The following is a 25,574-nucleotide window of genomic DNA, read 5'->3' on the forward strand; positions in this document are numbered from 1 at the left end:
AACCGACTGATGTTCTCTCTCTATCTCTCTCTCTCTGTCCCTCCCCCTTCCTCTCTCTCTAAAAGTAATGAAAAAATGTATTTGGTGAGGATTATTAAAAAAACAGTCTGGTTAAGCTTAATAATAAAGTGAATACAGAGTAAGATGAGACCGCATATGCGTGTGTTTCAATGAGCAGGACACGGACCACAGGAGCGACGAGAGAGAAGGAAGGTGAATGTGTCAGCCCTCGGCCGCCAGGTCTGGAACGGCAAAGCTGGGGCTTGGGGATCCCCGTCTTACTCATCCTCTCTTTCCCTCACAAAATGCTCTGTTTCATCAACAGCAGTTCGGGAGGATCTTTCTGAAAAAAACATGTTGGCGTCCCAGTTCCCTTGCAGAGAGTCAGGAATAGGGACAGGGGGAAGAAATTTGGAGGATTTGGGTTTTCTGACGGTGCCTTGCCCTTCCACTCTAGGGCATGCTACTGGGTTTCCGTGACTGCTTTGCATTTCAGAAGTTTTATTTGGTTCTTTTAAAAATCTGCCTAACGTTTTTTTTTTTTTTCACAGTGTCGGGTACTTTCCTTTTTTTAAAAAAAATATTTTATTTATTTATTTTCAGAAAGAGGGGAAGGGTGAGAGAAAGAGAGGGAGAGAAACATCAATGTGTGGTTGCCTCTCATGTGACCCCAATTGGGGACCTGGCCCACAACCCAGGCACGTGCTCTGACTGGGAATTGAACCGGTGACCCCTGGGTTCACAGGCTGGCACTCAATCCACTGAGCCACACCAGACAGGGTGGGTACTTTCCTTATTACTTAATTCTTTTATACCTTTAAGTAGAGCTGCTTTAAAATCTTTCTCAGAATATTCCTTTTTCTTGGGGTTCTAATTGTTCTATTAGTCGTGTATCTGATCTTCCCACATGTGAATTGTTTCCGTGTGGGTTTTTGTGAATCATGAGTATATTTTCATTGGGGCACTGTTTTTTCCCTCAAGGAATTTCCCACAGCGTGAGTGTGGGAGTGTCTCCGCAGGGAATTTTTCCTTTTCCATCTGCCGGGCTCTCCAGCCATATCACCGGGAGGGGACATACTCATTTCTTGGGAATTTTTGCACCATGTGTATATTGTGAATGTGGGCTCTAGATTTACATGTGGTGAAGGTTTGGTGTTTTGGTTTCTTCCAAGAAACATTCCCCCCTCCCCAAGTTCCTTGTCATTTCCCTACCAATGTGGGGGAGCAGAGCCTATTTCTTCTTCATGGTGGGGGCAGCCATTCGAAGCTCCCAGTTTTCTGCAGCTCTCAATTCCTGCCTTGTAGAAGCCTCAGCACTGGACCCTGCCTGGCTGCAGACCCATTGCCAAGCCTAGATGATGGGAAGGAAACAGCCACGAAAGTGAAAGAACCTTCAGGGCTGGGGCAGGAAGGCTCGGCAGCTCTAACAAAAATGACAAGAAGCAGCTAGAAGGCTGTGTGGCTGGGGCTCAGGCAGCGAGGGAGAGGGTGGGAGGGTGAAGTCATCCAAGGCTCCTTCCAGCTCCAGGAGGGAAGTGTGAGGGTCTGTATGTGTAGCCTCTTAATAATTATTGTCAGTATCAGCCGGTTGATCTTGGAGCGATTTGATACTTTTCTATCCTTGGGAAAGTTTCTGTTTTTCATTACTGTGTTGCATAAAAAGCTGGTTATGCAAGGGGACAGTACTCTCAAAATGGTGGGGCCAGAAGGTCCAAATGATACTCAACTGAAACAATTGCAGAAAACGTGAGATTTCACAGGACAGGTACACACAGACATGTCCACCTGGTGGAAGGCTGTGAGCAAAGTTAAACCGATTAGTTTTAGGGGTCGAAGACCAAGTGATTTTTTTTTAATTGAATTTATTGGGGTTGACATGGGCTAATAAAATTATATAGGTTTAATGTGTACAATTCTATAATCCATCATCTGGACATTGTATTGTGTGTTCACTACCCCACACCAGGTGTTTATTAACTGCACATCCCGGGGACCTGAAAATGGAGATAAATGACACCCAGTGTTTCCAGGGCTGCTTAGTTTTTGTGGGAGTTCCCCCACTTAAGGTTCGCACTGGGGAAGAAGACTTGAGGAAGAGCGGGGAAGTAGCATTGGGATGATGGGGATGGATGAGTGGGGGACTAGGGAAGGAAGTGATGGATGTATTGGTGGATAATTTAGCTCAAGTGCGAAGGCAGTGGGCTGCCCCCAAAACACTGCCGGAAGGAGAGTGGCTTTGGAAATTGCCTAAATTAATAATAATACTAGCAAACACTATTTAAGTGTTTACTATTATCCAGATATAATATTTAGCTTTTTACATGGATTGTCTCAATTATCCGACATAAGCCACTCTATAAGTTAGGTTTTTATAAAGCATTTTAGGAATCAGGACCTGCAGGTGGGAGGGTCAAGCTCAGACAGTCTAGCCCAAGAGTTCGTCCTTTTAACCACGGTTGTTAGTGGGTCGGGTCTTCATAGGGTCCCCTTGCTTAGGTGAGGTACTTGCACTTTAAAAGCTTCAGTTTCCTCATCCTTTAAAATGGTGTTAATAATAATACCTACCCTCTGCCTTGCTGTGAGAATTAAATGAATAGTGTATTAAGTGCTTATATCAGAGTCTATACATTGTAACAAATTAAGTAAAATACAGTTGTTATTATTATCATTATTAATCCACTGAGGAAAATCAGGAGGAAAAAAAATCCTTCTATTCTTTCACCTTCTCTGCTATAATCTGAAACTTCCAGGTTAGGGCGTGATTTTGTTCCTATTCTTGATTCCAGGCGATAAAATCAGGCTGTTGAGAGAAAATTAAAAGGAAACAGCCACCTGGCATCCCCGACCCCATCTCCCCAGTCAGTGAACTTCCCGCAGCACCGTTTGGCCTCCGCCCTGAGGCTGGACCTTGACTAATGAACTGCACACTCTCTCCTTGTTCAGCCTGCGTGGCCAGGGAGGAAATGATACGTCCTAAAGAGCTGAGAGCTGTTTTGCATTTTGCTACAGCCCTCCAGTCCCTTTTGTGACCCAGGACAGATTCCTTGCTGGCAGGAGAGTCTTACATCCGGCTCCTATTCTGAAGGGAACTTGTAGGAACCGGACTGTCAACAATTAGCCACATGAAGCTGAGACTGGAAAACCGTCCTGCTTCTTCAGAGGTCAGAAAAGTTAGGATGAATCCCCAAATTCCTTTTGAGCTTCCTCAGCTGTGGTCACATTCATAACTTTCAGTCCATTCTAAATGATAGCTAGCCTGGTGAAGGCTTCCAGTCCCTCAACCAGCCACTCAAGCACCCACCCAGCTCCCACCCACACTTAACCATGGGCCCACCACGTATAAATCATGCTCCCTGCACCACCCGCCCCCAGGAACGAACTACCAGTCAGGTAGAGACGTTACAGAATCATAGGACCTGAGGAAAAAATGATTCTCAAAGTCCATACTTTGATCGTGTGACACTTGAACCTGTCTACAACAGTCCAGGCACATCTCTGCCTAATCTCTGCTCTGTGAAAAATGAAAGGCCAAAAAAACTTTAAAGAAAAGCTCTAGACAATTATAGAAGAGATGTCACAATGAAGAGCATCATTCATTAACAAATGAATTATACAACCAATAAGTTATTCTATGATTGCAAACTAGGAAAGAATTTCCAGCCAGGTTGGTCAGGACAGATTTCCTGGGGTTTGAATCTTATGTGGTAGGTGGGAAGCATTTCATTTCTAGCTCACCTGCTGCACCTCTGCAAATGCCTGGGGCTCAGGGAAGCTTGGTTTAAAAACCACTGGCTCAGGTGGCTGAAACCCTTTCTGTTTTTGAGCTCTGATAATTATGACCCTCTGCCTGGGATTTAAAGCCTATCATAGCCTGCTCCATTCCGACTGAACCTTATTTTAAACCAGTACACATTCATCTCTAGCTGGGCCAGTCTTCTAGAGTCTTCTGCATACTCTTTGCCTTTCCTCTGTTCTTGTTTTTCTCCAGATGAATCATCTATATGAAATGTGTTCTTTTTCCCATTGCTTATTCAGATTTGAGCCTGAATTTGTATAGTTTCCATCTCTTCCCAATCATCTCTGATTGCTCCTTTCTCTAAATTCCCAATACCAAACAGTTGAGACCTTAACTCTTCTTTAATTATCTCCACTTCACTTTTTTTTTTTGTCCTTTTGGAAGGTCTATAAGATTCTTGAGGACACAGGCCATGTCTTTTATTTCTTTTCAATCTCATTACAGTGCCTAATAGAGTGTTGGGCATGAGTCATATTTTAAAGTAACTGATCAGATTCCATAGGCTACTCTTGGAAACAAGATCTTGATGGATAGAATCCCTTCATTTGGTTTCTTTTTTCATGCACTTAACTGGACCAATTCTTCTGTGTGCTGTTCCTTTTTTAAAAGATTTTATTTCTATTTATTTTTAGAGAGAGGGGAAGAGAGGGAGAGAAACATTGACGTGTGAGAGATACATCAATTGGTTGCCTCTCACATGTCCCCACCTAGGGGTCTGGCCCGCAACCCAGGCATGTGCCCTGTCTGGGAATGAAACCAGCAACCTTTCAATTTGCAAGCCAGAGCTTACTCCACTGAGTCACACCAGCCTGGGCTGTTCCTTTTTCAAAAAAAAATTCTTACCTGATGACATTTTTTCATTGTTTTAGAGAGCGAGAAGTAAGGGAAGGGGGAAGGGGGAGAGGGGAGAGAGAGAGAGACAGAGAGACATCAATTCAAGAGAGAAATATTGACTGGTTGCCTCCCGTATCTGCCTGAACCAAAGATTCTGTGCATCCAGATTGGGGACCAAGCCCGCAATCTAGGTATGTGCTGTGACCGAGAATCGAACCTGCAACCTTTCTGTCAACATGAAGACATTCCAGGCAACTGAGCCATACCAGACAGGGCTGTGTCTTGTTCTAAGAGCTGACCAAAACATAATGCTGTATAGGTAGTAAAAAAAGGTCTAGAAGATAAAGAGCTAAATTGCTAAATGTCTTTCAATCTGACAATACGCTAGAATGTCTGCATTCGTGGTGGCTGCAGGGCCATGGAGTCCCATCCACTCATCTGCGGTCTACTCGTATACCTCCAAATATGGTATGCCAGGAGGCGCGTAATGAGACCAGTGGAAGCCACTCTGCTGCTCAAAGACACGTGACACAGAAGAAAGGGTGGATGGAGGTACAAGAGGATTCAAGGTATTACACGGGTTTATAGGATTCTTGTAATCAGTCTTTAGCTCGTCAATATTATACTGTGCCAGACGGCGAAGAAGATGAGCGGTGAGCAGCAGCGCCAGCGTGTAGCAGAAGGCCGAGAGCATGGACACCCTGGCCAGCCGAGAAAGGTGGCGCAGGGCCCTCTGGGTAAAACCATTCACTTTCCCCGGCCATAGCTAAGAGCCCCACTACCCCCGCCATGGTGCCCCTCGTATCAATTTTTTATGATACATTTCCCTGGTTTATAAGTATCTGTGTTATTCCTCTCTTGCTTCTCTTGCATTGCCAGAGCACAATCTCCCATAACCCTGGCTGCGCCATCCGTTGTGCCTCCCAGGCTGGGTGGGGTGTGGCAGTCTTTACACTGGTGACTCTCCAATGAATCGTTCCCCTTGGTATTTATATCCTCGCTCTATCTTCTCCCTCGGAATCTGGTATGGACCTGTGATTTGCTCTAGCCAGGAGAATGTGGTGGAAGTTACACTGTGCCAGTTTTAAGCCTCAGCCTTAAGGCTGGAAGCTTTCATTTTTTGTGTCTTGGGAGCCCTGGACTGCCAAGATTCAAGTTCAGCTACCTTGTTGAGAGAAGAGACCGTATGGAGAGATCATGTGAAGAGGGAGAGACCCTGAAACTCTGTGGAGAGAGAGGAGCCCAGCCTTGCTTCCCGTTCTAACTGAGCCCAGCTGCCAGCTAATCTGCCAGGTGAAAGCAGCCCTGCAAGTGACTACTGGCTAAACCAGCAGAACCGCCCAGCTAAGTCAGCGAGGCTTGCAAGAATCAGGAGCAAGTAAGTGTGTGAAGTCGCAGCTGGCTTGCTATACAGCAGTAGATGACTGAAACAGGGGTGTGCTTCCACACGACAGACCTGGGGGCAGGGAGCCATCTCGGAAACTCACCGCCTGGTTTCCAGCTTTGGGCTTTGTTGCTCTGCTTTGTACGAAGTCCTGACAAAGTACTGATAGCTGTGCTCCCTGTCCATCTCATCACAGCACAGGAGAGAGAATTCAGCCAGAGATGGAAAGATGAAGAGACTCAAAAAGAAGACATTTCCATGGAGTTAAAATGCAGATGACTAAAAAAAAATGTCAGTTTAAAAACAAATAAACAAAAAACTATCATTTCCCTTCTTCTTTATCACTTTTACCTCGGCAGCCTAGCAATCTCTATCTTTAGGGTTTGGGGAGCTAGAGAGACGGGGGGTGGTTTCCTTTCCTGGTCTGCCTAAAGGCTGATGCTGCTGCTGACATCAAACTTCTGTCCAACCCAGGCCAAGTATCAGATAGAGCCTGGGCTCCAGGTGCAGACTTAAAACAGACCATTCCCTTCCGTTCTACTGTAAGTAACAGAAATGCATGATGTAAGTGGGAACCCTGGGGGAAAACTGGTCCCTCGGGTGCAACGCTCCGGGTCCCACGGTATGGCAGGGAAAGAGCAGGAAGAAGGGAACGACTAGCCTTTGCCACATCAAGCATTGATGGGAACATCAAGCATTGTCTCGGCTGTGAGCAGGACACTTCCAGTTACCTATCGCTGTGGTTCACAGCTTTCCGCGGAGATGTCTTCTGTCCCCACGGGTCCTCCTCTGTGGCCAAACTCCAGGAGAGTAACTGGGCCACAATTACTCTTTTTCAGACCCCCAAAATCTATGACACATCCCGATGAGTGGGTAGGGGCAAGAAGATGGAGATTTTTATTAGTAGGATGTTTGGAAAGAGACAAGGACTTTTTCCCCCCAGGAGTCAGTGTTTCCCAAGATTCTTTCTTAAAATACATTGTGTTTGGTTTTGGGGCTGCTCACTCCCAGACTGGCATTCCATCCTGGGGCTACTATAGTCCCCAGAGTGCCTGGGGAGACCAGTTCCTTCCCACCTACAAACATCTGCCTTAGGTTATTAGAGTCTCAAAACAACCAGCTGTCAACCCATCATCTCTTCCCCTTCAGGACACATGACACATTCCTCTTGGCTGACGCACGGCTCTCCCCAAGGGTTTCCCCTGGACTGCTTGTACGCCTGTTAGGCTATGAATTGAGTTTAATGATAATTTGAAGAGCCTCTTACATCGTCATTTGTGTAACCTTTTCACACGAACAGCAAGACTTCCCTGTGGGAAATCACAGAATGACTACTGACTCATTAGATAAGCACGGAGCCCTGGAAACAGGAAGCAAAAAAACAGGCTCTCCAAGCCCACTTCATCCCCTTCTCTAGCCCTCCACGGGTAGCTCAGCATTGTAGAAAGCCCTCTGGCCTCGGAGTCAGCAGACCCGTGTTCAACTTGCAGTCCTGCCAGACACTGTGTGACCTGAGACAGGCTCCTGCACCTCTCAGGGCCTCAGTTTCCTCTTCTATAAAGCGGGAATAATAATAATAATATCTATCCTGCCAGCCAGGGATCTTAAGAGGCCCTATGGAATGCTGGGGTGGAAAGGCATCTCAAAGACCATCTAAAGCTTAAATTTCCTTCTATAAGAGCACCAACAAAAAGCCATGCAACCTATTCTTGAACTCTTCCTGTGACAGGGAACTCATTCTCACAGAAGGTCCAGTGCACTGTGAGATAGGTTGGATTTGGTTGGGCTATAAATTGCCTTTTTTGGTATTTTAACAATTTTTTTTCCATGTGAGTATACAGAAACAAGTTTAATTCCCTTCTGGAAGAACAGCTTTCAGATATCCGGAGGGAGTCCCGTGCCCTTGATACGGACAGAGCAGCCCCAAGTCTTCTCCCACGAGGCTAAGCCTTCAGCTTCCCCATCGTCATGATTCTTGTTCTCCAAAGGCACTTTCGGGGACCTACGACCCTCAAAGCATCCTGTCCGGAACCAAGTGCGGAGTTCAGGATAGTCTGAAAGGGGGAGAATGAAGTGGGATGTTCGTCTGGTTCACCTCCCTTGTTCTAGCTGGTATGCCCCTGTTGATGTGGCTGACCCTTGCGTTGGCTGCTTCGGTGGTCCCATCTCAATAGCAGCACTTCCTCCATAATCTGAGCTTTAAACACCTAATGTTCCAATTACCAAGTCCTTTCTGCCCAGCTCATTCTACCTAGCACCCAGCTCAATAATTCTTAGGCCTCACCAGGACTCACATCCACACTGATCACAGTACTGCGATCCCTCTCCTCCACCATGTCCTCCTGTCCCTTCTTACCCAGCCTAGCTCTCATGACACAACATCATAATCACGCCCTTGAATGCACTCCCAACTCCTTTCTCTCTCTTTTTCTCTCTTGCCTGGCAAAATCCCAATGCTGATTAAATCCTATTCTCTGTCTCTTCCTACATATTATCCAGACAGTTGAAACTGACAAGTGAAAATCACAGAAATAAGATAATTGTCCTAACTTGACTTCACGAAGAGTAACCTCAAGGGGGCCCATGGAGCTGCCCAGTAGTCACCCTCTAGTCCCCCAGTTTGGACATCCAGGTCGTACTGCCTCCGTCCTTAAACCTCCACCACCTCCGTCCCCGTCTTTGCTCTCAGCAGATGACCTTGCCTTCATCCAAAGGGGGCCCCACACCCTCCCCCGCCACAGCTGCCCACCTCTGCCTTCCCTCTGGCCCTGCAGATGGGCGTCTGTGCCCCTAGCTCAGACTAGGCGCTGGAACCATGCCCTCTTACTTCTTAGGGACTTTTGTCTCCATGCCCCACACTCCATTACTAATTTCCTTATTTTTAAAAGAATCGTCACTGGAGAATATGTGTATTGATTTTAGAGAGAGGGAAGGGAGAGACAGGAAGAGAGAGAGAGAGAGAGAAATTGATTGATTGCCTTCTGTACATGCCCTGACTGGGGATTAAATCCACAACCTTTTTTGGAGCACAGGACAATGATCCAGCCAACTGAGCCACCTGGCTAGGGCCTAATTTCCATTTTTTCTACAGGGTCATTCCCATCCTATATAACTTCAATATCATTTTCTCTCATTTTAAGAAACAAAATCAAAAGCCACAAAAACAACGAAATGCTTTCTTCTTATCCTCAGATAAAGAGAACTAAAAGTTCAGTAACCTGCCCAAGGTCACACACCTAGAAGGTGGGGGAGGATCAGTTTTCCTACTGCAAAAGTCCACCCAAATGAGACTTCATGGGCTGCAGAGGCTGGAGCTGCTCTCTCCAGCCACTGTTTGGTTCAAGTGGCTGAACTCGGAAGCGAATACTTTGCCAGAGACGTCCAGGCCAGCTCTGCCATAGCTGGGCACTCCTGGGCCAGCGAAAAAGGCTGCAGGTTTTCAAGTGAGAAGGGGACCTGCTGGGTCTGCTGGGACCTGCTGCTGAGCTGCTGAAACTCTGTCTTGACTGACTTGCTTGTCAGACTACATGTGGGTGGGTGGAGAGGCTGGTTCCAGAGCTCCAGGCCAGCAGTAGGCCAGCTACAGCAGGGTGAGCAGGGGGCTGTGATGGCAGACAGATGGGGCCGGAAAGAGGGGGCAGAAGCACCAAGATCATGCACCCCAGTGCAGAGATAACACCTCATAAACCTCCCAGGCTCAGCCCACGATGCCTTATCAATGCTGCCTGGTGCTCGTGTGGAGGTGGAAAGTGACGAACGTGGCAAGCTGCCTTCCGAAGCCATTTTGCTAGAAGGGCACGTGTCTTTCTCCACCACTCACAACGTCCTTATTTATGTTGAGAACACAGAGCAGCTCAGGCTAAGGGCATTTTCTTCCTGAAATATCGGACCCTTAACTATGTCCAGAACACAGACCTTCAGCCATCAACCTTCCCCGCTCCCCTCCCTGCTCCCAAACATTCTCCCAGACAACAAGCCCATTCGGCTTCGAGCCTTTCAAGTACGTGGGGTCAAGTAGGAATTTTCCGACCGCCTGGAAAAGCACACATCTACTGTCTCTTGTTTGTGTATCTGCCAAAACCTGCGTTGACTTCAGTCATACTACCTCTTAGAAGTCCTCTTTCGGAAGGGAGAGACTGGCCACTTACTTGTCTGTCACGGCCTGCATGAACTCATCCAGCAAGTCATCGTACTCCTTCCCACGCACGCGCTGGTGTTTCAGGCCGATGTACAGAGGGTCTCTGAGCAGCTCCTGGAACAGATAGCACCCATGTCCTCAAGTGTCCTGGTTTAGCAGGAAGGACCAGGGGGTAGGAGTGGAGAAGCGGGGAGAAAGATCCCCAGGTATCATCTTTGGAAGGATCTGAAAGCTAAGCCCCTGCCTGGGAGTGGGCTCCCAGTTGGTCCCCACTTTAGAAACCAAGGATGCTTTGAACAGGCAAGCCTCTCCCAGACAGTCTTCCACCTCTGGCTGTGGCTGTGGATTTGTTTCAGGGTTTCTCAGCAGTGATGTAACAGGGGAAATCTGGCCAGGTTGCTGGGCAAAGGGGAGAGACCCCCAAGAGGGGTCAGGAAGTGCCAAAGGGGGCAGGATGAAAATCACAACGCAAACTGTGTGACAGATTTCCCAGTCTACCCGGGGAAGGGTAAACGAGTGCAGCTCGTGACACAGCTTGCATAGAGCACGCATGGGCTGAAAAGGCCACAACACACATGTATCATGGAGGTGAACACAGCGACGCCCCACCCTGGGCAGAGACACTGTGCCCCTGCACATGGCTGGAAACCCTCCTACCCACTTCCGGACCATGGCGGGGGGAGGAGGGGCAGGGATGCTGTGCAGGCTGCCGCGCACGACGGGCGATAACCTAGATTGACTGGCAAGCACACGCTGCCACAGCACGCAGGATTTTGGGGTGGTGGAATATTTAAATGGAAAACAGAGAGTATCAGTGCTTTTTGCATTCCCCTCGACTGCCTGGTTGGGGGGGCAGAGCATTTGCAGTATCTGGTGGGCGCTGGGCGCCTCTCATAGCTCTTGCCTTGCCCTTGACTGCCTGGTCAGGAGAAGGTTTGCATGGGACGTGTGTCTTGCCAGCAGTGGCCTGTGGGATACTGTGACCCCACACTGCATAGTGCAGGTCCTGGACCACCCCTATTCTCCTGCTCCGAAGCAGCACACAGATGCATGGGCCAGGGGTGCTCACTGGCCCGGGGGTGAAAAGCAGCCTTGGGCACCAGGGCCCCACAGATGGAGCCCCTCACACAACAGGCTGCAGTGACTCTGCGGTGTGCCCCGGCCCTGGGAGAGGGAGGGAGTGGCAGTGAGGCAATGGGGCCGGCAGCCCCACAAGTGTGCACTCCTGAGAGGGGGAGGGCCTGGAGCTGAGAGATGGAGACCTGTTCACGTAAAGGCCCTGGGCCCCAGGAGGACGGAAAGGAATGGAGCAGGATATCTGGACATGGATTCTGGTCCGGGGGGTGGCTGGCTTCTTTCTGTGTTTTGCAGAAGAAAATGGCTTGAAGCCAGGGAGTTTCCACTCCCCCAAATTGGGCAATCTTTTAATAAAGACCTTTCTCCTTCCCGACCAATTACTGTGTTGTATGTGTGTATGGTGGCAGGCAGCCGAACCCGCTTTGTTTGGTAACAGTGGTGCTGTTGACGCTTTGCTTACATGATTCTTTGATGTCAAGGCTGACTGCACACTGTAGGACATTTAGCACTGGCCTCTGATCTCTAGCCATTATAAGTCAGTACCACTCCCAGATGTGACAATAAAAAATGTCTGTAGACATTGCCAAATGTCATCTTTGGGGGCAAAGTTGTCATAGGCAGCACCTGGATTGAACTATTGGGTCTCATCCAAAGCTACTGATCTGTACTTAAATTAAAAAAACTCTTCCTTCCTTCCTTCCTTCCTCCCCCATTCCCGCCCTTCCACAAAATCTTACCAAATACCTACCATGTGCCCCATTGTCCCATATGAGGACAGAATGATACAACTAGAAATTTCAGTTCAAGAAAGAGGCCCACCTTAATGCGAGCCTGTGTTAGGCGACCCCCACTCTGCCTCTTGTAGCTCTTTGCCAGGGTGTTCACACACTATTTGGGTATCTTCTGTGTCTGCATTGGTGTGATGACCAGGCCCACTGGCTGACTTCTCACCTCCTCTATACCCGCCACAGCCCCCACAGAATCCGTGGACTCACCCGTGCACCACACTTTTACTGATTGCCTGTCACTGACACCAATCGCCTCGCAGGGATTGTAGCTGGGTGATGCACGGTGGCTGCCCTCAGGCTGCTCAGTCTATTGCCGGTGGCTGATGAGCAAACTATCGAGTCCACTACAGGGCGGAGTGACAGTGCTTTGGATCACAGTGTGGCGTGTGGCAGCACAGAGGAGTGGAGCCATTCCCACTGGGGATGGTGGGGTTGCATCATGGAGAAAATGGTTAGGTATTAAAAGATAGGCAAATTTTGACGGGTGGGCTAGGTCCTCCAGGCTGAGAAGTCAGCACAAAGAAAGACTGGGGGCTGGAGTGCAAGGAGGAAAGTAGCCTGTGTGTTTAGGAAATAGAAAGTAATTCCATGTGTTAGTTGCCAGGAATTATCTAATTTTTGTGTCCATCTCGCAAAAGCACCAGCTCCTTGAGGACGAGGTTTCTGTAACTTTCCTCTCCATTCGAACTGCTGCTGCGGGATTCAGAGATCAGGGTGCCATGGGCTGTGCCCACCGAGGGCTGAGAGTCAAGTCTCACCTCCACCACTGACTAGCCGTGTGACCCCAGGCAAATCGCATGACCTCTCGAGCCTTCTTCCCATCTGTCACGTGCGGATAAACTACCAAGAGCCCAGAGTGGTTGTGATGAGTAAATGAAGTCGTGTATGTGAAAGGGCTTTGGGAATTACAGCACACGCTAACAAGTCCTGGCAGGAGCTTTCGTTTCGCAGCGCGTCCTATGTGCCGCACACTGGGAACCGTTCTAAGTACTCGAGTCTCCCCTGCGAGGTGTGGCGATGGAGGTGTGCAGCTCAGAACTGCCCCAAGAGAAGATGCGGAGTGAGGGTAGCTGGCGGACAGCTTTCGGCAGCCCCATTCTCTCTGTGCTGCTCCCAGCCCATGACCAGGCATGGTGGGTGCTAGGGCGGGCCAGTCCTGCCTGGTTGAGGCCCCTGTCAGACCATCTTTCCTCGGGGACTCCCATTGGCTTGGGCTTTCCCACGACTGGGTTGCAGACAGCTCTTCTTACTGCCTCCCTCCTTCCTTCTCTCCCACCCACCAACTATTCCTGCCCTGTATTCTTCACAGGTGTTTCTTTCTATACACCTCTCACACCTGTTTCCCGGAGGACCTGAGTGGACACAGAGATAGGCCTGGTAATTTTCCCCATTTTACAACAATGAAGCAACAAGACGCAGAGAGACTGAACAACCTGCCTGGACCTTGGGCTTCAGTGAAAGGACAAGGATTCAGACTCAGGCTGCCTGGTTCCAGAGTTCATGGGCTTACCCACCAAGCTGCTTCGGTGGCTCTGTTGCATGTCAACCAGAATGGACTTACTTTTTGTTAGAGACGCTGCTCTAGGTCCGTGCTGTCTTGATGGTACTGTAGGCGGTGGTTGGGCAAAGGGGCAGGGGACAGAAAAGAATAGGAATATCTGCCTTCTTAGCCCCTCACCCCCAATTCTGGGTCCGCATAATCTGAGGTCAGTTTAGTGCTTTCTCCGAGGTGCCTCAGGACACATTAGAAAAGTGGTGGGTCCTTTTCTTAACCTCCTCACCCCCACATTGCACATCCTTGCGATTGTTTAGGATCTGCCCTGGCAGAGGGGTATGTGTGTGTGTGTGTGTGTGTGTGTGTGTGTATCGAGGACTAAAGAATGAGAGTGGGACATACACGGTGCCTACCATTCCCTATCACTTTCAAAGAAACCATCTACAAGGCACTGAAAGGCAGCAAACACTTAGCCAAGAGTGAACAAGAAAGTAACTGGTGGTAAAAGGACTTGATGGGCAGCTAGACAGTCATTAAAATTGGTGGATCTTAAGACTGCAGCCACCTAGACAGAGGTGCATGAGATTATTTACAGTGAAGAAAGCAGGGTGCAAAGCTGCACAGACATCCTAATTTCAGATGTCCGAAACACACGCACGCACAGCCTGGAAGGGCATATGCAGAGATGATAAAAACAGTACAATGCTTGGCATTTGCAGAAAACATTCACTTTTTAGTTCTTATAGAGATTAGAGGGTCTGTGTTAACTTATAATTTGAAATACTGCCAAGTCATAGGTGTGATAGGTGGTGGAGCGGGCAGCAAAGAGTGAATTTCTCAGCGCTGCACATGCAGTTTCTGGGGTGAGTGACATTCTCCAGTGCTTCTGAAGAGTTTTAGGATTTTTCAAAAAATTTTCAGCATACCTGCCTTTAAGATGCAAGGTCGATCATAATGGGGTGCCCTCAAGCTGTAAAGATGACTATACAAAGCTTTAAAGAGTCTTTATGCTTATTTTTATGATAAGATGTCTTATGCCTGAAATACTTCAAAAGTAAACACAAAAACATTGAAAAGAAAGTTTCTATCTGGAAATGATACTAAAGCAATAGCTTCCTGTATTTGTATAGAACTTTGAAGTGACTCACTCCTTAATCAAAACTAATTTTATCCTCTTATGTATTCTAATTCCCATTTTATAGATGAGGAAGGTGGAGCTCAAGGTTTTCTTTTTAAAAATATTTAATTTATTTATTTTAGAGACATGGGAAGAGAGGGAGAAAGAAAGGGAGAGAAATATCGATGTGTGAGAGATACATCGACTGGTTGCCTCTCACACGCCCCCCGTTGGGGACCTGGCTTGCAACCCAGGCATGGGCCCTGACTGGGAATCAAATGGGAGACCCTTTCGTTTGCAGGCCGGCACTCAATCCACTGAGCCACACCAGCCAGGGCATCAAGGATTTACGTAGATTTCCCAAGCTGACAGAGCCAGAAAGCAGCTGAGCTAAAACTGGCTGGGCCTTGCTTTGCCTGGGTCTCATGACAGTGCCCTTTGCGTCCCATCATTTGACGTTGTGGTGACCAGAGAACCTGGGGCGGCTCTTCACCTTCTGCCTGGTCCTCCCGAAAGAGTTCGGTAGTGGCCGGGAAGGTCCAGGCTGTCATCCTGCAGACCAGGCTGGGAACAGTGACAGCCAGGAAGGAGAAAGTCCATGTGCCAGCCCCAGAGAGCTGATCGCCTTTGGCAGAAAGGAAAACAGCTTCTCCACAGCAGCAGAGGGTGGTGCTCCCATGGGTGTCTTGGCACGGCATGGAACAAGGCCACGCTCTGCCCTGTGTCTCTAAGGAGACTGCCAGCACGGTGCCGAAGTGCTAACGGGCCTGGATCCTCTCCTTGCAGCTCTCCTCTGTCCCGTGCCTCCTCAGATGCTTGTTAAGAGAAGTTTTCAGCAGGTAGTATGGCCAGATGAAATACAGGATGGCCAGTTGGATTTGGATTTCAGTTGGGCAATATACTTTTTTTTTTAGTTTAAATATGCCCCAAGTATTGCATGGAATGTACTTAAGCTAAAAAATGATTAACTATTTATCTAACATTTACATTTAACCACTGTTCTATATTTTTCATTGCTAAATCTGGTAACCCTGTCAAGAGGGGCAGAAGGAAACTTAGAGCCGGCAGGCAGCGCACCGCAGAGGAGAGGGCGCCGCTGGGCCCAGGGGCCCTGGTCAGTACGGCCTGGCTTTTGAATCAGAAGGGGCTCTGGCTTTGGAACAGGCGGACCTGGGTTTGAATTTAGGCTCTGTCACTTAATTAGTTCTGTGACTTTGGGCGAGGTTTTAAACTTCTCCCTGCCTCAATTTTCTTCCGCCAGCTGGGGATGATGATCTCTATCGCATAATGCCAGCTCTCTGGGGATCAGGTCCGCTATTCATCTGCATCTCCCTGGTGATTTTGCACATAGCAGGCCCTTAACAAAGTATGTATTGCTGTGAGTTGCATGAATTCTAAAGCTGGGCTAAGGAGATGCTGAATGAAGAACTACGAAGGTCTTAGAAATCCCTTGGTTTACCTTTCTCCAAATGAGTTTCTGAGGCCCAGAAAGGTTTAAATGAGGTGCTCAAGGTCACAAGGCAAATGTGGTGGAGTCAGCCCGGTGGAAAGGACAGCTTCTAGATCAGAGGTCTTCCCAGGTGGAATCAGCTTACTCACCAGCAAGCCTGGCTGCTTCCCCTCCATCAGACAGCTACCAAGGTTCAGAACTAAAGAAGTCCAGAACAATAACTTCGGGTTAAGGCCTTTATCCAAAACAGGTGAGTCAGAACCTACTCTTCTGCTGTGGGAGTTGAATAAGCCCTCCGCAGCTGTCTGCCCAGCTCCGACTTCCTAAAGTTTTCCTCGGAGATGAAACGTCAAGGAAACACAAAAAGGTTTCCTCCTCTTTCCTCGCCCTATCACTAAGCACTGGATTTCAGGTGGAAGAGAGATGAACTTTCTGGTCTGGAAAAATATTTATCTTGCACAGCAACAGGCAACCAGTGTCACTCAGAGAGCATCTGGGGGCCCGGGGAGGTCGTGGCATTGGGTTCACACGGTGGATGCAGCTCGCTGTGCCGCTCAGGGTGGCAGTTATGATGACCACACATTTCTTTGGAAGCTCAGAGAGCCAGATCCTGGGGAGGGCACCCCCACCGATCGCCTGCACGCAGGGCGTGTGCGCCTGCCTCTGCTGGCACCATGTGGTCAGTGCTGGTGATTTATTAGCCACAAAAGGACAATCTCGAGAGGTGAGGAAACCTGTCCACACCCAGCTGGGATGGCGACCCCCGCTTCCTCGGCCATCCCGTAACACCCAAAGCACCGTTCACCAGGCTCTGCCACTCCTCTGTTCCCATGATCTTCTCCCTGCTAGCTGACACAACATGACTGCCCCCACACCCCCGTCGGTTAGCTCCACAGATTCACATAGCTTCTCGGGAGGTGGATCCACCAACGCTCAAGACTTCTGCCAGGAGAAGCCCTCCGGGGCTCAGGGGCCACGCGTCCAGGTTGCCCTGCAGAACCCTTAGCATGGAGTGAGTGGGACGAGCACTGGGCGCTGACGCAGACCTGGGGGAAGCCATTTCTGCTCTGGGACCCCATTTCCTATGCGGGGGGAAGGGGGCTGAACTAGAAGTATGTCAGGTCTCCTCCAACGTGGGCAGCCTGTGGCTCTGCCGTGTGGGTGCCGGAGAGCCGAGAGCAGGTGCACTGCCTAGCGGGAAGGCGCTCCCCACTTGCCCCGTAGGGCGGTAACGGTGGCATGTCCCCTCTTCAGGGGCTCGCTGCCGCACATACTTGTTTTTCCCAGCCTCCTTGGTGTGTCAGGTAAAGTGACTCAGAGGGCAGACAGCAGGTGTTTTCTTTCAACAGGAAGCCTGGCGGGTGTTTTCTCTGAGTGGAAAGCTTCTGTGGCCTCAGGAGTGTTTACAGAGACATTCACACAGGTGGCCTGGCTGTGCTGACACTACAAACCGTCACAACTGCACCCTCCCTGCAGTGCCGTGTGAAAAGGGGGTTGCGAGGCTGGGCCTCCCTGTCCTGTTGCTCCTGCAGGCTCTGAGGGAGAGATGTGCCCCCAGACTTTGAAGGGGAAATTCATTTTTTAAAAAGAACCATAGTGTGTGAGATCACACAGTGAATCCACTTGAAAAGAGGTAAGTCACCCAAGGTGAGCCACTTCGTGAATTTGGATTTTTGTGTCCTGAGTTTCTTGAAGAGGGTCTGATGGGGGTTCGCCTTTCTTTGGAGTGGGGGGGCCGTGGAAATAGCATTAGTACATCCTGATTTGATCCCGATGATGTGAAACACCTACTTTCCCAGTCTTCTTTACCCAGTCCGTAACACAAACCCCTGACCTCTTGGAGCAATGTGCCATGGAGGACCAGGCAGCTCTGCGGTCAGGGAGACCTGGGTTCAAATCCCAGCACTGACACTTCGAGCTGTGAGCCCTGAAGGAAGCAGTTAACATGTTGCAGTCTCGGTTCTCCCATCTATAAAATGGGGAGAACAATACCCCCAATAGCTTTTGTAAGAATTAAATGAGATGAAAATGTATAATCCCTAGAACTATGCCTGGCACGTTGCAGGTGCTGGCATGGGTCTTGGCGGCCTGGGGGAGAACTGCTTTCCCTGCCTCTCACAGTGCTAAAAGGGCGCGTCAGGCTGCGCCCACGCCCTCAGCGGGGCATTCTCTGGCCCTTACTGACAGGAGGGAGCAGGCCGATGGAAGCTCTCCCCCTTCCACAACCGGGGCGGAGAGGTGATTTGGAGGCCTGAAGCCGCAGGGGAAAGGCAGACACTCCGAGTAGATGTAACACATTAGCCATTAAGATGATCCATTAGGTGCCGGCACTGAAACACTGACAAGCAGCCACCCACGCCTGCCTCTCGTTCATCTCCCTCCTGCCTAGCGGAGTGCCTGACACCTACTAAACACTCAATAAATAAATTTAATAGATAACTAAGTTTCAATGTTGATAAGTAAATTTAACTTGTTAAATAAGTAAAGGGAAAGTGCTCACCAAATAATCGTCATTGAAAAAATTAGAATGAAATTTCGGGCATGTAACCAGGTAACAAGTGGGTCTCTGCATGTGCACAGACAGACACTAGGTGGGAACACAAATGTAGCACTGCGGGGGAAGCACCACCTCCTTTTTTAAATAAAGATTTTAAATGATGTTTTAAAGCTATTTTGGTAACACAAATTCTAGAAATCGAGAAATGACCTTTAGTTATGAAGCAACAGGAACCCGGGCAGGTGGTATGGTGTGGTGTGGGTTAGGGTCCCAGCCCTGCCACTTCTAGCTGGTCTTCCCTGGGCCTCAGCCTCCTCACCTGTAACAGAGGGTAACAATGGATGCTGTTCCCACCGGGTTATCGTCGGGGTTAAGCAGGCTGGTCTGGGTAAAGGGCATGGCCGTGATTACTCATGGTTCCCTGCCATGTTTTCTATGAGTTTGCTACAAGTTGGGGCCAGCCCTGAACTCCAGCACATCATTGCTGGGTGTCGGACTGTCAGTGACAAAGGATCTTAAGGCACCTGCTAGAGGCAACCAGTACTCTTCCAGGAGATGCAGTGGTCTCAGCATCAAACTCAGGCCATCCCACTTCTTGCAAGAGCCAGCTTTTAGGAGACGAGAAAGTAAAGGTCTTAATGAAACCCAGCTGGAGGTCTCACTGAACTCCAGCCTACAGCAGGAGGTTGAAGATGGGAATAATAACTAAAACAAAGTTTGCTACCTGCACGGATGGTTCCACACATCTTCTTTGCGGTGGAGGGACAATTTTAGTAAAACCCGGGCATCTCGCTATGGGGAGGGAACCGCAATGTGGCGCCAACCTGGAAGACTGTTGTTGACAAGCAACTCGAAGTCTCGTGCCACCATCCAGCCTCCTGTCTCCTAGGCTGGTGCGAGGTGTATGGAAAGGGCTTTAGGGGTGGAAGAACACGCAGAAACTTCTGGCCCCGTTCCTCATTGTACCGGAAGGGGATCAAGTCTAGACTGGAGTGGGGACTCACCTGGCTGTCAGGTACAGAGCCCAGCGTCCCTTCCTCCAGACAGTGCTTCTCCCCCTCCCCTTGCTCCACCTCCCACCCCCATAGTTTCCCAGCTCCGAAGCCAGGTCTGCCCTGCTGTCCTCTCTCATCTGATCGTATCTGTGGATGCAGCGTGAATAAGCATCATTCCTCCCTGGGAGCTGCGGTGCTCACTCTGTTTAGAAGCAGGGATGTGTGGTGTCCAGGGAGGAGGCAGAGGCAAGTTTTCTGGAGAGAAGTCACCACAGAATGCATATAACTTTTTTGACAATATGAATCAAGAATCTAAAAATGACCATTCCCATTGCCTTAACATTTGCATTTCTGGGAGTTTATCTTTAGGAAATAATCATGATCTGCAGAAATGGGTGTCAGAGCGCAGTAACAGCAGCAAGAGTGCCAGGTGCCACCCACGTGCCCTACAGTGGAGGGTTTCTTCTGTCAGTTGTGGTGTAGCTGGCAGCTGTGAGAGAGACGTTGTGGAAGAATGGCTGAGGCCTGCGAGGAAACTGACGACATTCATCCCATTGGAAAACAGCAGGATATAAAACTGTATATGCCATAAAAACCCAATTTTGTTTTCATAAATGCTTTGGGGAGAAATGGTTAGAAGGAAATATACCGAATGTTAACAGGGATTAGTATTGGTTGTGTGACTGATATTTTATTTTAAAACTTCTGTAGATTTTCTCAGTCTTAAAGATATGAACATGCACTTGTTTTAAACTCAGAGATAAGTGTCATTAAGAAGGAATTCCTGGATACTTTTTCATGTTCTCTGACACAGAGACTCAGAGCTGAGACCAGCGACATGCATGGAGCCCATGTCCCAGGGTGGCGGCCCTCAGAGCAGACACACTGGTGGCTGAAGTGGGAGCTGCTCAGATCCCGAACCACCTGGAATCCTACAGGTGGATCTCCCGCAGCTTGGGCCGGTGCCCCTCCCTGGGGCCGCAGGACACTCAGTTGCCTGGTGCACACAAGTTAGCCCTTGGCCCTGGGGCTTCGAGTGTTAATCCTTTCACTGAGGCAGCTCGCCTCTAACTTGCTGGGAAAAACTACAGCCCCGCAACCACTTCCATCAGCGGCCCTCTTCGCTAGTGGGCCAGAGACACAGGGACATGGAAGCTGCCTGGGGTCCTGGAGCAAGGAAGCAGAGAAAACCCAAGCGGGGGGTCCCCGTAGAGGCCTCAGGAGGTAGAGGGGTAAGAAGACCCAGCAGCGGCTGAGGGAAGAGAGGAGTGTGGGGAGGGTGGGGTGGGCAAGCGGGGAGGAGAAGCTGCTTCCACTCCACAGCTGTGCAGAGACAGTGCCCTGGCAAAGGGGACCCAGCAAAGCGATGCTTTGTAGATGTAACTGCCTCACAAAGGTGCTCCCCACCGCATCCCAGCTGCTACCATCTGGCCCCAGAGCCACAGTCTGGAGCAGGCAAGTGCATTACCTCGTTGCTGGTGCCGACGTCCAGCAGGACAGGGAGGCACTGCTGTGGGTTGACCCCTCCGCACGCCGTGTACAGGGCCAGCTTGCCCACAGGGATGCCCATGCCATAGCAGCCCAGGTCTCCCAGGCCCAGGATGCGCTCCCCATCAGTCACCACCACGGCCTGAAAAACAGAGCAGGACGCCATCAATCACCAGCGGCACTTCCTGTGACAGAGGGCCGGTCTAAACAGCTCTGGCATGTCAGGCCAACACCTGGATGCCCGCTGCCTCTGCTGGGGAGTGGAACTGCTTGTCCGGGATGACGCAGCCGAAGGATTCGTTCAGCTGCAGGTGGCCAGGCCTTCTCCCACTTCTCCCCTTTCTGGCAGGCTGGTGAGAAAGCCCACTGAGGTGAGATGACAGAAAGACACCTGTCTTGAATTCAGAGGTTGGAGTGGGGGCTGCAGAAACAGCTGGAGGGAAAACACATCTAGTCAGTCTGCCTCAGAGAAACCAGCAGACACTCCCAGCTTGAGATGGGGGGCAGGGAGGGCAGGACATGAGCAATGGAGATAAAAACAAGTGTGTGTGCCCCTGCTACAAGCCTGGGGTTTAGAGCCCCTGCTCTGGGGCCTGCTCCTGAGTATAAAAATCCAGTGTGCAAAGGACAGAGCCCCTGTGACATCTGCTGGGGTCACTGTTTGACACAAAACCAGGAGGGCTCTCAGGCTGTACTGGGATTACCTTTGTGTTTTGGAAAAAAAAAAAATCACTGAGGGGATCCTAGGTAGTAGACATAATGCTAGTTCAAGGCTTACCTACTGTGAATTAACAGATGCTGATTAAGCTGCTGGTGATGATAGAAATAATTGTATTATGATGAAGGATATGCATTTATTCAGTTCTTTAATACCTATTATGGAGCGCCTACTTTGCAGAGACACTGTGCCAGGTCCTGCGGGAAGGAGCTTCAGTCTACTCATCTGTAGACATAAGTATGCATGAGCCCAGCCCTTAAAGAACTAAGGGGCCAAAGAGAGATGGAACGTATACATTTATAATTATGATTCTGGGAGGAAAGTGTGAGTGCAGCAGGGCAGGACAGGGCGGCAGAGACTGAGAGAAGGGAGAGCTGCTCCCAGGGGGAGGGGACACGCATACCCGACCCTGGACAGGTGGAGACTGTTCATTAGCGGGTGGCTGGGAGAAAGGCATTTGATACAAAAGGAAATTAAGGTCCACCGTAAAGATGGGGTAGAGGCTGTGTGTGGGGAGAGGGGGTGCAAGGCATGAAAAAAAAGAATGCAAAGTCAGTGTCAAGAATCAAACTGTGAAGGGCCTTGAATGCCAGGCCAAGGGGAGCCCTTACAGGTGACAATGAAGTTGTTTGTAGGTCACCCCACTCCCACCTGCTCACCATCACTAGTTCCCTCCATCTATAGATGAGTTAAGTTTAAGAGGCCACCCGTCCCTTCGTTGGAAATGGTCTGGGGCCAGACACAGGGACAGGGCTGAGCTATGAATGTCCTGGTTGGCCCCAGGCATGATGCCCATAGGCACCATGGGGGCCAGTTCAGTCCACGAAGATACAGGGCTGGGCACTGGGGATGAACAGGCGAAGGCCCGTCCTTGCCCTGTAGGAGCTTGCAGTCCAGCACCCAAAGTGTCCATGGCATCTGCTTGCTTCTGTCTCTCTCCGGGGGTGAGCACACACAAGGGCTACACTGCCTTTTGGTAGAAATAGGTGTAGAGATTCTTTAAAAACACTTTTCAGCTTCTGCAAAGGGGTCTCTGGAGAGCGCGAGAGACCCACAAAGATGACCAGCCCCTTAGACTGGTCTGCTGCCTCTATGGAGAGCGCTTACGACCCCCAAGCTACCTGACCCTCCCTGGCCCTGGCAGATAGGCAGGTCTGAGATGATTATCCTTGTTTCACAGGTGAGCAAACTGAAGCTCTTAGACCTTCATATTCTGTACACGGTTAAGTGTCAGCCACGCGCCAGGCACTGGACTTGATGTTTCCGCATCAGTTATCTTACAAAGATTAGATGGCTTGCCAAGGGCACCTTGCTGGAGTACCGGGCCAGTTGGGACTTGAATCAGGCTTCGGGTTCTTGCCTCAGGGCGCCTTCTACCCCCGACTGGGCGGGGTTAAAACACCTGTGCTCTTGCACAGGTCTGCCTGCTCCAGCGCCACCCTCTCTGCAGCCTGCCTCTGACCTCCTCCTGGCAGTTCTCTCTGGTGGAACCTGTACCCTCCTGCTGTCCCTGGGGGCCCAAACTCTGGTCATTTCTCTACCATCTCTCCTACAAAGTTGAAGCTTTCTTGCTCTGGTTCCCATTCCTTTACACTTTCTGCTGAGGGCCAGTAAATGACATGGAGTTAAATCCTACTACTCAGGGTGTTAACTCTACAACTCTGGGGTCTCTCAAGATGATAACAGGGCCGCAGTGACACCCTCCCAGGCTGGGATGTCCCATCTACTGCATCCCACCTCCCCTGAGGGACTGTCTCACCTCCACCTGTCGTCCACTCTTAATCCTACCGAGCTAATGGTTAGGTTATTGCAAGAGCTTCACCGCCAGACTCTCATCTATCTTCCAATCTCTCCTGCCGACCAATGTCAGGGTCATTGTCTCAGAAGCCCACTTTCGTTATGCCGTTCCCAGGCTCAAAGACTTTAGTGACTTTTAACTAAAATAAAAAAGTTCAAAATGCTTAACTCTTTAATGACTTGAACCCAGCGTGCCTTCTGAAACAAATCTCCTGCTATTCATCTGCACACAATTGCCTGCTCCAGCCAAACCAGCCTCCTCACTCCTGCCAGGCACACTCTGAATTCACCAATAATCTATCACCTCTCAGCCTCCATACTCCTTCCATATTCCCCAGAAGGCCCGGCTCCTCTTTCCCAGCAGCGCAAATCCTGCCCGTTGCAAGTGAATGCGATTTCTCCCCACGCTTGCTGTACCTACCACACAGCAGCTTGCTCGCCCTGCCTGCCTGCCTGCCTCCCACAGACATTTATTAAGTGCCCACTGCTTGCCAAGCCCCACATCTGCTCTCCAAACATTCAATGGTGATAGTATCTGGGTTCTTATTTAACATTTTTTTTAAAGCAGATTTTATCTCACCAAACAGCCTAAAGGGTAATGGCAGGGTTTGGGAATCTTATAACCAGTATTGGAACCCAGGCCCCTTGATGCTTTGCCATACGGACGTAATCTTGGGTCAACGGGTAACTTCTCTGAGTTTCAGTTTTCCATGAAATGGGAATAATAATAATAATAATACCTAACTCATTAGGTTCCTGGAAAGATTAAAGGAATTAATATATGCCTTTTTTAACTGGGTGCCTTGTGGAAAGTACGTGATGAGTGAATGGTACTGCTCTTAGGGTTATAGTAACGACTATTGAGGCAAAGATTATACATTAGAATTTTAATGGTTTCGTCCCTCTCTGGTTTAGCACTACCACAGAAAAGCCATGCAGCCATGATTTGTTAAATGAGTCAATGAAAGGGAAACAAAGGGGAGGCCTTGGCAAATGCAGCTTCGAAGGAGTCTGGCCCTAGGCAGCCCTAAGCAGATGCCACAGCGAACACTGATGCTCGGACGTCTGACAGTCCTTCCCAACTCCCCGAAGCCTTAACCAAATGAATTCCCTTTTTCACCTTTAAAACCTTTGACTTCCGCTCTTTTTCTTCCCTCTGTTACCTGCTCCCTCCAAGGCTCAAAACTGCCCAGTCTGTTTTGACTCCTCTCTGTCGTTAGTTCACCACAGCACACTGGTTGCCGTGTTCTGCCGCCTGACCTGCTCTGTTTCTCTCATCTGGTCCATGACCTTCATCCACACCGCTGCCGCTGCCCTGGATCAGCCCCTCCATCTCTCACCTGACCACTGCCGGTCTCCTGATGAGTCTCTGTACTCTCAGGTTCCCCCCATGCCATTTCATTCCATTTTGCCAAAGCACACCCAGGTTTGTCACTTTCCTGCCCCCAAACCTCCAGTGGCGCCTGATGCCTGTAAAATAAAACTCAAACATCTTAGACTGGCGTTTAAGGCTTTCCACGGTCCACTTCCAATCTGCTCTTTGAATTTCCCCTTTACCCACTCCTTGCTTCATCCACGCTCGGGTCCTGTATCTCCTACCACCCAAATCCCACCATCCTTCCGTGTTCCAGGGAACAGTTCAAAAGGCACTTCACTCCATGAAGCTTCCCTTCTAGAAGTTATCGCTCCCTCCTCTGAATTCCCATGGCATTTTCCTCTCCCACAGCACCTACTGCTTTCTGATAGTTGCTTCCTTGTCTGTCGTAGTAGCTCTAAGCTCTTTGGGGCAAGCGACAGGTCTTGTCGTCTTTGATTCTGCGGCACTTAGCTTGGTTCCTGCAGTGTGATATGAACTCAGCACATGGTGGACAATGTGACAGATCCACCACAGACAGCAAAGGATCTTCTCCACGGGACTGAACTCAGACCTGGTGTAGATGAAAAGTCCAGAGAGAAAGGCCATTCTGGCCTCAGAGCCTCCTCCTGGGCTTGGCTGTGTC

At 49.6% G+C, this 25,574-nt stretch overlaps 1 protein-coding gene across 3 annotated transcripts in view; it reads right to left on the reverse strand.

Moving 5' to 3' along the window:
* Positions 1 to 25,574, reverse strand: part of ME3 (malic enzyme 3) — a 184,724-nt gene that overhangs the window by 35,036 nt on the left and 124,114 nt on the right. For all 3 annotated transcript variants that reach the window (XM_053924614.1, XM_053924613.1, XM_053924612.2), the window contains exons 6-7: positions 21,040 to 21,201; positions 10,163 to 10,266 (exon numbers count right to left, since the gene is read on the reverse strand). In XM_053924614.1, coding sequence (XP_053780589.1) covers positions 10,163 to 10,266; positions 21,040 to 21,201 — 266 coding nt within the window. The remainder of the gene's footprint in view (positions 1 to 10,162; positions 10,267 to 21,039; positions 21,202 to 25,574) is intronic.

Source organism: Desmodus rotundus, chromosome 5 (assembly GCF_022682495.2).
Source record: "Desmodus rotundus isolate HL8 chromosome 5, HLdesRot8A.1, whole genome shotgun sequence".
NCBI lineage: Eukaryota > Metazoa > Chordata > Mammalia > Chiroptera > Phyllostomidae > Desmodus > Desmodus rotundus.